At 46.5% G+C, this 11848-nt stretch overlaps 1 protein-coding gene across 1 annotated transcript; it reads left to right on the top strand.

The window, feature by feature from the left end:
• Positions 1-71: 71 nt before the first annotated feature.
• Positions 72-11835, top strand: LOC103771671 (E3 ubiquitin/ISG15 ligase TRIM25-like; the record flags this gene model as incomplete). Its single annotated transcript, XM_008938971.1, has 9 exons — positions 72-350; positions 986-1081; positions 2126-2359; positions 6484-6493; positions 7018-7637; positions 9509-9604; positions 10171-10404; positions 10520-10542; positions 11699-11835. Coding segments are annotated over 9 exons (1729 nt in total), but the record flags the coding sequence as incomplete, so codon positions are not given.
• Positions 11836-11848: the final 13 nt, after the last annotated feature.

Below are 11848 nucleotides of genomic sequence, written 5' to 3'. Positions count from 1 at the left end.
AGCAGTGCGAGGAGAAGGGGGGATGTTCGGGCCAGCGGGGCGAAGTGATCCTGTGTGATTTCTGCCTTCAGGAGCCGCAGCCGGCCGTGAAGACCTGCCTGAGCTGCGAGGCCTCCCTGTGCCAAGCCCACCTGAGCAAGCACAGCACAAAGACCCCCCTGAAGGACCATGTCCTGATGGATCCCTGCGACGATCGGGCTCTGGCTGAGAGGAGATGCCCCCAGCACAGCAAACTGCTGGAGTGCTACTGCGAGACGGACTCAGTCTGCATCTGCGTGCTGTGCTCTGTCACCAGTTCCCACAGGGAGCACAAGATCATCTCTTTGGAGGAGGCATTTGACCAAATGCAGGTAAGAGGCTGCCAGGACAGTGGCCCGGGCACAGATTACACTAGGATAACCACAGGAGCCTGTGCCACCGAGAGCTACCCTCGGCACAGGGATGAAACTTCTCCAGAGTTTCAGATCCACACACTCGGGTTGGGGATAAATCTCCATCCTGGGATATTGAGCTTTTAATTCCTAGTTTCACCCCAGATTCCTTCTGGGTGTGCCCTTTGGGATATAAAACAAGATGTTAGAAACACTTTTTTTCCCATCCTGCGGAGCCAGACTGGTGGGATCGAGTGCTTGTGGCTATGCTTTTAGTCCTGGGTGCACTTTCAAACACACCAGAAGATCAGCCTGAGCTGCATTTATGCAAATACAATTAATGACAGCGTAACAGAAAGGAAGCTGTCAGCACTGGAAGTCGCTTTATTGCACATGAACAGTTTTCAGTTTCAAAATGTCTTTCCTATGGTTGTAATTGTGGTATTTGTTCAGGAATTAAATCTGCTGGTAAACTTCTTATGTATTGATTAGTCCTGAGAACATGCAGCAAACAAACTTTTTGTAGGTCTAGGTTAACCCATTTCTATGAAATTGCTGATCTTGTGCACGTATGTCAGTCCTATCCTGATATCTCCCTCTGATTATTTTTATAGAGCATTTTTCCTGAAACTCTGGAAACGGTGAAAAAGCATGAAACTGCGCTGAATGAAAGCATAGCAAACCTGCTGAAACAAGAGGAGGAAGTAAAGGTTTGTTTCAAGCTCCCATATCTCTTTGGGCATGGTTGCACGTTGGTAGCTGATGAGGTTTTCTTTTGCCCTTCCTGAAATCGTGGATTCCAAAGTCTTTTTGAGTTCCTGGATGTTTTCTCAGATAATTTCTCGGTTTCTTCTTTGAGGGTGGATGATTAACAACTGTCTCACCAGTCTGGGTGAAGTGCATGCTTAGTTGTTAAAGGACCTTGGAGCTTGAAAGTTGCTGTTAAGTCTATTCGTCCTGATTGGTGGGTGGCGGTTGTTGGCTTCCCCCCCTCCCTCCAACCTTATGCAATTTGCAGACTCTGAAATATTTATGGAAAAGATACAGACCATGTTATAGTGATTTTATTCCTCTTTACAGCAAGAAATCCCTTTAGGTTGGCCTGTGTTTCCAAGAAGGTGGTAGGACTGAGGTTAAAAGTGTCTGGTTTTTGCTCCCAGCATGCAAACACCTATGTAAAATCTCTCAAAGAGCAGGGGTTTTAATGTAGGTCTCCAGATCCTAGATCACTCTGCTTAGGCAGAATTAGCACTTGTCTTCCTCCACCAGTAAAGGTCTTGGCACTGGGTAAAGGAAATGTTCACTTCTGGTCTGAGGACCAAACTGTACCTGTTGGCAGTGGCCTGTCTGGCAGCATAGCTGCCGCTTTCAGCAGGTGAAGGAAGCTTGGTGGAGGCAGTAAGCAGAGAAACTTTTTCTCACCAATCTTTAAAAGGACCAAAGGCAGTATATCTGTAGAAAAGTACCAATGCAGAATAAGGAAATGTATGCCTAGTGGAAAGTTTTCAGCAAGCATTGTGGAAGAGGCATTACTTGTTTTTCTTTTTCTGGTCAGGTGCTGGGGAAGGCCACTTATGTCACTTGGTCTTTCTGCTGTCGGTGGGACAACTTGATCTGTTATCATATGGAATGAGGCACTAAATTACTAGTTACTTCCCTCTGCCCAGAAAAGACCAGACTCTTTTCTGAGTGAGAGTTAGTGTGGAAAATGTGAAATTCAGTCCCTAACATATTTGAAAATCTTTTCTTAATAGACTAAGGAGAGCCTGCAGAGGAATCAAATGAAGAGCCTCGTCAAAGAGATGTGTCTGCAGCTAGATAAGAACAAAACAGAGGTCCTGAAAGCTCTCAGTCACAGCAAGGAGCAACAACTTTCTAAGATTCAGGCAGAAATACAGAAACAGAAGAAGGAGAAGGATGCAGCCAGCCATGATGTACAGAAGCTGGAGGCTCTGAGAAATCAGAAAGACCTACTTCTTTTCATGAAGGTACCTAACAGCATCTCCCTTCCCAGAGCTACTCTGCTCTTGGGCTAGCCTATGCCTGCAATATGCTAATTCTACCTTCAAAATATCTTTTACAGGGGTTTTCAGCTATTCAAGACAGGTAAGGTCTTCTTGAGGTGGTCTACTATTGCATTACATGTTGCTTCAAGTGATAGTCTGGCAGTGCAGGTCTGCTAGTCCAGGCTGCACACACCTCAGGGCTCATCCTGGCAGCCCCCTGGGCATGCTGTGACCCTGACTTCATCAGAGACCTGGAGAAGCCCTAAAATATGAACAGAAGTCACGCTTTTTCTGTATCCTCCACACCTGTTCTCAAGATCCACTCTGAGGCAATTCCTGAAAATTCAGCTCTGTGGGTGAGCATGCAAAGGATGCTTACATATCCTGAGCTGTTCTCCAGTTTGCATTGCCTTCTGCTTCTAAGAAGCAAAATGCGGCAGGAGCTGAAACGTGCAGTAAAGTTGTTAAGTCTGTGATGTTCACAGCTTTTCACCCAAGCTGTTCCCCCAGTGCCTGCCCAGTCCTATTCCTCCACCACCGCCCACCGCTGTGTGCACACAGGCTCCCCCAGCCGTGCTTTTCAGGTGCAGCAGTTGCCCCTTGGCTGTGATGACACAGCCCTTCGTTTGCTGTCCCAAGATCCCAGCAGCTGCCCCTGACACCTCTCTACCTCCTGCCGTGGGGACTTGAGGACTGGAGCCACAAACAGGATGCTAGGATCTGTCCTGGCAAAAGCTGGGGCTGAGGTGGCCAAGACAAGGTGCTCTGGAGACAGATACAATCTGTGGAGTGAACTTCACTTTAATGATGTTGAAGAGATTTGGTGTTCTATGAAAAGCCTGGTCAGAGAGAGGGTCCCTTGTAGAGCTGCAGAGGGATGGGAGGATACAAGCTGTCTTCTGTGTCTCCCATCAAGGCTGGCTGTGGAGTGGAGGATGCAGTTGACTCAGGTATGGGCTCGGTGATGTTTTTTTGGTGACTTGCTGCTCTTCTGATATCTTTCTGCATGTTTTAGGAAACACAACCCAGTTCCTAACAAAGATGGTGTAATACTGCCAAAGCCACCCATTATTTTGGATGAATCAAAAACACACCTTACTCTAAGGCTTTTTGAGCAGTTCCTCTCAGACATGCAGTCCTTATTTAAACAATCACCTGGTAAGTGGTCATTTTACTAGATGACAAGCAAGATAGAGAAGCTAACAAAACATATTAAGAAACGACTGTAATAAGACACCAAGCACCTCTACAAGAACTGATTCCTAACTTTGTGTGATTGTTTTCACAGAAGCGTACATAAAAGGGTACTTGTCCTGGGCTTCAGCACTTTGGGACATGCCTTGAATATACCCCATTAAAATGGAATTTGGGTAAAGAGGTGTGGGTGTCCTAGGAGTTTTCTGGGAGGATTAAGAGAAGAGAATAGGAACACAACTTCTGTTTGTAGGATCACTTTGATTCAAAGCACAGGGAAAGTTGATAACTCATCACAGCAGTGGCAGGTGGAGTTTGTATTACAATGTAAATTATCTACTTGCTATGTAAATAATTCTACACTTCTGTAATGTTTTGTAAGATCAATCTACAGTCCTGGTGCTGTGTATGGTGGGATGCTTGTCCAACAGAATCAAAAAAATTAGGGTGCTTGAGCCCTTGCTGACGGTGAGCTTAGGGTCAAGAGAGATTGCTGGGGTGGGAAGGCTCTGTCCAGAGCATGTGCAACAGCGTGCAAAGTGTACACCTAACTGGCTGCCATCCATGCGGCCGTGGGTACGCTGAGAAGCACACCTTGCTCACAGCCTCTTCTGAGCTCAGTCTCTACCGTCCCCGTAAGCATAGCCCAGACCTGTTGTGGCTAGAAAGCCTCAGATCCAGGTTTTCCTAATTGTTATACCATCTGAACAATTTTTATTAGTTACCCAAATCACTGCTGCTGTTTCAGTTTTCTGAAGGAGTAACTTTCAGAGTGGAAAATGCCACTATATGAAATGCATTACATGCAAGAGAATGTCTGAATAAAAATATTCTGCAAATTCTTGAGTGTAGAATTAACTTCTCACCGCTGGCCAGGCCAAGAAGTTTTGAGAGTTTTAGAGAACTTCAAATGGTCCTAAGCAAATAAGTGTTTAAAAAATGGCTGTGCTGCTCTTCACACATTTCTTGTACATGGAAGTTAATCTGGAAAGTTTTAAAAAATGCCTAATGAAGCTCTGCAGGACAACGATGGAAAACTAATCTAAGAGTTGCTGTACTTGGAAACAAAGAGCAAAAAGATGCTTTAAAATTGTTAGAGTAGCATTTCTTGAAATGTGCTATCCCCCTTTAAAATTACACAAGAATAGCTAAGAGAAGTACAGAAAGTGTTTTAGTTAACATATGCTTTTAATGACTCAGGTGTGTTGGACTTGGATTGGATGACTCGAATAGGATAACTTGGGTTGACTTGGGTGACTTGGATTGGGAAATTCAGCTTTCAGCAATGGGAATGTATGCAAATCTGTGCAATTGCCTGTTTTCATAATGTGTGTTTTTTTCTTTCTATAGTTTATGAACATCTGACTATTAGAGTGAGTCAAGGTTATGGATATTATTCCAGTGGTACCATAGTCACTCCATCCTCCTACAGTGATCTTGGATTCATGGGACTAAATATACACAAAGATGTCCCACCTGTGTGCAGTGACCAGAGCTTCCAGGAGGGCTGTCACTTCTGGGAGGTGGACACCAGCAATGCAAAGTGCTGGAAGCTTGGAATTGCTCAGGCCAGCTTTCACTGCTACCTAGAAAAGTTAGATGATTCCCTCCGGGTGTTCCTAGGTTCAAGAATGATCACAGAAAAGCACTTTCATACAAACGTCAAAGTGGTTGGGGTAGAGCTACACTGTGAAAGAAATACACTGACATTTTATAACAGGTCTGTCAAGGATAAAGATTCTTCGGGGAGCCTCAGGCTTATAGAAATAGTAAGAATTCCTTCAGTCTATAGTGTCCATGCTTCCTTTGGTGTGTCCAGTGGCTCTTTGAAGCTCCTGTAGTGATGTGGGGACACGGTGCAGTTTTGTTTTTCCAGGCCTGGTATTGGGACTGCTGCTGCATGGAGGCTGTGCTAAGCTGGCATATTAGAAATTGGATTTTGGGGTGCTGTGCCCGCTCATCCATGTGAGGACAAGGTCTCTGGGGTATATCACAGCACACTTGCCACTTACTGCAAGAGTTCCTATCTTATTTGTTCTGTTAATTACAATGGAGATACTGTTAAGTTATGGTTTTTTTGCTTGGCTGTATTGAGTACTGTGTTGGCTGCATGTTATTAAAGTACTTTAGTTTGCAAAACTCAGTGGCAATTTAGTTTATAAAAAGTTGACAACACAACATTAACTGCTACATAACTAAGCAGCAGCTATGCTGATCTTTGTTCTAACACATCAGCTTTTAGCTCTGTGGCCTTGGAAAAAGCTGGCCTTGGAAGGTGAGTAGAGACTAGGTAGTAAGACCCCTTCTTTCCTTTGCCCTTGGCTGCAGTTGTCCCCTGTGAGCTCTAATGAGCTCACATACCTACTTCTTCCCTCAATTTTATTTTCTCATGTCTGAAAAAAAAAAATCACAGTAAAGGGAGTGCTGAAGAGGAAAAGTCCTGTGCCTTTGGTCCGTGCTATATAGGACCTGGACCGTTTTGTTCTTATGACCATCCAGAAAACTTGGAGAGATGATATCCCTGCCTGCTGCTTGTTCTGCTTTCAGACAGAGCCGGGGTATTTGCATGAAAAGGTCCAGCCAAGAGCTCTCTGCCCCAGCAGTGACAGTGATGGACCTTGAAGGACACAACAGTTTTACATATGCTAAAAAAAAAAAAAAAAAAATCCTTGTTCAGTCTTGGAGGAAAGTGGCTGTGTTTTATCTTTTGCATTTTATACACAGGAATGATACAGAAAACCATGCAGGTAGAGTTGGGTCTCCCAGATGCACCTGCAGTGGCTGCTGCTCTGCCTTGTCTTGGGTGGTATGGGTGCAGAGCGAGGTAAACCAGGCTTGTGACACAGTACAAGGATATTCCTATCCTAGTGTGGCTTTCTGAGAGCCTTCATGGGCCCCTGTTTCCCTGTCAGCTGGCTGCAGGTAGGAGATCAGTCTCAACAAGTCCCAGTAAAACTTTCTCATGGATTCTCCTTATTTTGCCTTTAGGGGACCATCTGTAACTGTTGTGGAAAAGAACCAGAGAAGAGGGAATTCCTGGCTTACTTCTGCCAGGCTCATACCCTTCTCTTCCAGGGTTTATCTTTAATTCGATACCCATGGCACGGGATGGAGGATTTTTCTAGGAGGGCAGAAGGCTGTAGGAAAACTGTCCAGCCCATGCCCTCCCCGGCACCCCCTGTTCCCACCAGCCTGTTAAGGGCTCACACATGGACCAATGCTGCCTGAGGCCACACAGCAATGGAGGGTAAACGTCTAAAAGTGGCTGGGCTGCCACAGCTCACGAGCAGCTTCCGGGCAGGGTGGGGAAATCCTCTCCCAGCCTGTCACGGGGCAGAGAGGAAGGACTCAGCCTCTGGGCTGGGTCTCCAGCTGGGCGCAATGCCAAGGATGTGTTTAGTTTCATTTCTTGCGGACTGGCTGTGGCTGACACGCCATTTTTTCAGCCATGGCAGAAGCTAGGGAAGAATCTGGAGGCACCAGCCTGGAGGACGAACTCAGCTGCCCCATCTGCCTGTGTCTGTACAGGAACCCGGTGTCGCTGAGCTGCGGTCACAGCTTCTGCAAGGAGTGCGTCCAGAAGGCGCTCAGTGTCCAGCAGCAATCCAAGGCCCCTTACTCCTGCCCTGTGTGCAAGCTCCAGCTGGGGCCTATCCTGGAGCTGCAGAAGAATTTTCAGCTGTGCAGCATTGTGGAGGCTTTTATGGCCACGGCTTCCAAAGGACAGCAGGATGAGGGCACTGCAAAGGAGAAGAAGGAGGTGGTTCCCTGTGACTTCTGCCTGCATCCATCTCAGCCAGCAGTGAAAACCTGCCTGATCTGCGACGCGTCTTTGTGCCCGGCCCACCTGCACAAACACAACGCCAAGGCTTCCCAGCAGGACCACGTCCTGGTGGAGGTGGGCGCGGGTGGTGTGGTGGTGGAGAGAAAGTGCCAGGAGCACGGCAAGCTGCTGGAGTGCTACTGCCAGGACGAGGGGCTCTACATCTGCGTGCTCTGCTCTATTGCGGGACGCCACAAGGGTCACAGCATCATCACCCTGAAGGAGGCACACGAAAACCAGCTGGTAAGGGGCTCTCCTCTCCCCACAGCTCCGAGCTCCTGGCCCAGAGGGAGGGGGACGCCGCAGGAGGGGCAGTGAGGCTTTCACCGGGCAGTGGTGTCGGCGGGGCAAGGGCGGGCAGGCAGCAGCTCGTGGGATTGCGTGCCCACCCCAGTGGGGACTGCTGCGCTGGTTGCACTGAAATTTGTCTCTAATCTCCTCGCTTGTGTGGCGGAAGCAGCCTGGCAGGCTAAGCGGAGGGAGGAGAGCAGAGAAAGGCGTCCAGGGCTGAGCGGGACAGGGTGGGTAACTCCTGCCGTGTGTGGCCCTGGCCGTGCGTGCGGGACGGTGAGCGCGGGGCTCCGCTGCTGCCCCGCGCCACCACCCGTCCTGTGCAGCCCCAGGCAGCCGCGCCCTGCCGCTGACGACTGTACTCCTGCCGGGCATGTGGGAGTATTCCTGCAGGGATTAAGAATTTCCTTCCACCACAGAGCCTTGGGATCCCACCGCTGCTGAACTTTGGGTGGGAAACAAGTAGCCCTTCCCTCTGGCTCCCTCCTCCCTGTGCCCAGCCAGTGTCCCAGCGGGCACAGAGATGTGGGCCATCAATGTCCTTGCCTTTGAGTCCAGCTGCTGTCCTGAAAATACTCCAGGATCAGCTGAGACTAAGGGGATAAAACGCGTTTGCTGTGCCACTCACTGCCTTGCATTTGAAATTTCTGGGCTCAATTCAGAGCCCACACAAAACACCCTGCAGGAAACTCCCAGCTCACTGTGGTCACAGCCTCCTTTGGCATTAGTGGGAAGCATCCTTTGCAGTTACATGCGTCACAAACTAACTTTCTCCTCCAAGTGACATATATAATGTTCAGGGCTGCTAAACAGAAGTGGGCAGTGTAGGGTAGCAACCATTTGCTTAACACAACCCTGTCTATGGGGAAGCCATCTACTATGGGTAAGCTGAGATGTCTGCTGCATATTCCTCTTGTTTTGTTGGAGACTTTTTTTTGTTGTTGTTTGCTTGTTTATGTTTTTAAACTCCCCAGGATAGCCAGAGAAATCAGCAACCCAGCTCTTCAGGAGGAATTATAAAAGGGTTTTGGTGCAAGGAACATTAAGCAAATTTGACTATTTTTCTTTTAATTTTTCAAAAAGTAAAACTCCCCAGCTGTGACAAATACCTCATGGAAAACCTAAGCTTTCTGGCTTCATTTTTATTAAAGAAGTGGGAATCTGGCAGCTGTGTCTGCCATGGTCATTCATGGGTGCTCAAGGTGTGAAAACACTGCTGGAGGCAGCCAGGAGCAACCAGAGCCATTCAGAGACTGTCTAATCCCCAAAGAATGAGGTTTAATGTCCTATGTGAAATGTGTTATTGTGCAGTATAAAAGCACTCAATGATCTTGATATCTGTTAAAATAAACAGCAGGGTAAGTATCACTGTTGTGCTGATCTCCAGGAAAGATGGTTGCTTATTACGTTACCCTCAGATCCTACAGCTACTGATAGATCTGAAAACTATGGATTCGTATCACATTAGACACATAAGATTCCAGCAGGAACAGAGCTTTAGTGGATAAACTGAGATTTATTCATTTAAAGTGAAATTTATTTATTCAAAGGGAAAGCCGTTTATTAACTGACCACATACAAAGTCACACATATGCAAAAGTTAAACATTAACTTGAAAGATTTCCAGATCATATTGTTTTTGGTAAGCCCTATCTCTATGAGGAGGTAAGTGAACACAGTTTATTATAGGACTCCCTGGTGAAAGGAGGCAGGTAGAAGGCGCCCGTGCCATTTCACCAGCTCCACAGACTGCCAGTCTGGTTTAAAACTACCTGTGCTGCTTTCCTGCTGTGAAATTCAAATACTGTGTTTCCCTCTGCTAGGGTGAACTCTCGGACAAGGTGACATGGCTGCAGGAGCGTGAAAACGCTTTAGCTACTGCCCTGGGAGGACTTCAGAGAAGTGAGGAGCAGCTCAAGGTTGGGATCCGGATCATTGCTAATTCAGAGCATCTCTCCTCCACAATTTCCCAGCAATAAGTGATGGCAACCGTACTGTTAGACACAGATGAATAGAAAGAGATCCAGCCTAAAATAGTGAAAACATTGGTGTAAGAAACTTCCAGAAGCCACGCTGTCTCACAGCCTCCCAGCGCAGTTCCACGACCAGCTGGGAAACTCCTTTATTTATTGTGGTTGCACAGACCAGGTTGCAGGACTGGCAGACGACAGATTGTGCGCATCATTCTGTATTTTTAAAGCTTTTTATCTGATAAAGAAAACCAATTTGAGTCTACCAGTGGGATTTTCAATGTGTACCATTACAGTTCTCATATTGCTAGCTGCATTTTTTCTGATTTTGTTACCATATCAGGGTTAATTTTCATAAGCTTCTGTTTAATGAGATATTCTAAGCAAATTCTTATTGTCCACTTCCTTCTAAAACCACTGCAAAGAGTAGATATAGTCCTAATTGATAAAAGAGACACTAAGCTGAAGTGTTGAGTTCCTGAGCCAGTGCACTGTTTTGTTCTCTGTTCATTTAGACCAATATGAAAACAGTGACTTCCCAGCTCCAAAATCTGTTTGAAGAGATGAAGACAGAGATGATTCAGAAACACAGGAAGAACCTGAATGACATTCAATCCATTGAGAAAAAACAACTGGAAGATATTACCAAAATGAAGAAGAAAATGGAACAAAGTAGAGATGAGGCTGTGCAGCATCTTCAGACTTTGCAGAAGATGAAGGAGCAGCCAGATATGTTCCTCTTCTTCAAAGTAAGCAGCACTATTCTGCTTTTCTTTGTGAATATGCCTATTTCTCAGCCAGCTCCCCATTCTGGAAATCACACTTAAAATGTTTTCCTTTTTTCTCTGTCAATCTTATTTGTAGGAATTCAAACCGACCAAGGACAGGTATGTTGCACCTAAAACATTTGATTCCTTCTTTGATAAAATACAGTGTTACCAACTGGGATCGAACCCCACTATGTCCCTCTGTCCTGGCACCCTACCCTGCAAAGCTGCTCCCCATTCCAGCCGAGTCAGGGCACCACATCCACACAGTTAATGAGGATGGAGATTTGCTTGCTATTCCAGTGGTCCCTTCAAGTTTCAGTTTCCTTAGTTGGATTCTGATGAAAACCACTGGCTTTTATTACCAGAAAAATGCTTGTGTCAAGGATGAAGCCCATAGGGTTCAGTTTACAGCAGTACTCTCTTGGATGTGTATTGGTGCCACTCCTGCACGTGAGTCCCAGTGAACAGGCTTTGGCTGCAGAGGTAACTGGCTCATTTCCCACCAATTTTTGTTTCTGCTTGTGTACAAGCCTGGTAGCTGTACAGGTTTATTATCCTTTCTCTTGCAAGTGATACATTTAATTTATAATTTATCACTTCCTAATTCACCCCTGTGTGTCAGTCATAATTGAACGGTGCAAAACCACACCAACAGTAAGTTCCAGATCCACAAGAGATTTTGCTGCAGCATAAAACTCCCCAGCTGCAAGAAGGGCTAGCTCAAAAGTCTAGCTGGATTTTAAGATGTCGTCTCTAACTTGTACAAATTAAAGCTAAGGCTGAGCTTGGATTGTAAGGATAACTTTGAATCCCTGGGTGCCTAGGGGCTGCGCTGGCAGCAGCACAGTCCATTACTCACACACTGAGTACTTTGTGGGATCAAAGTAATTTTCCAGAAGCCTGGATGCCATTTAATATGTTTGGCATTTTCTTTCTGTCACGATGGTGGTTGTGCTAAAACAGTAAGAACCTCCCTTCAGCAGGTCAAAGCACTATTCACACAAGGGGATTAGCAAAATGCCTCTTCCTTTCTCATTTTCAGCATTTGGAAGTTCCAATCCGGGTTTGATAAGCAAAAGGCATTGCCAGATAAATAACAGCATATAACGATTGCAACTCAACTTTATCAGAGAGCTGTTTACCTTGTGTTACCAAAACGAACTTCATGTTACCAAAGCACCCCCGTCTTTGTAGAGCCCTTCCTAACAAGGGAGTCTGTCAACTTTCTAATGCTAAATGGTTTTCCCTGGTGAAATGACTGCCTGTGCCCTAGGATTGAGAGTCAGAATTTCAGTGTCAGCGGGGTGGATGTTGTGGCAATGCAGCTGGACCAGGGCATGATGGACCGCTGCCGACGCCTGATGCAAGACTTCCTGAGTCGCCTGGACTCGGAGCTGCGGGCCGTGCAAGGTGAGGGATCGGC

Source organism: Merops nubicus, unplaced genomic scaffold (genome assembly GCF_000691845.1).
Source record: "Merops nubicus isolate BGI_N331 unplaced genomic scaffold, ASM69184v1 scaffold43914, whole genome shotgun sequence".
In the NCBI taxonomy this organism is placed as follows: domain Eukaryota; kingdom Metazoa; phylum Chordata; class Aves; order Coraciiformes; family Meropidae; genus Merops; species Merops nubicus.
This window is presented reverse-complemented; position numbering and strand designations above follow the sequence as displayed.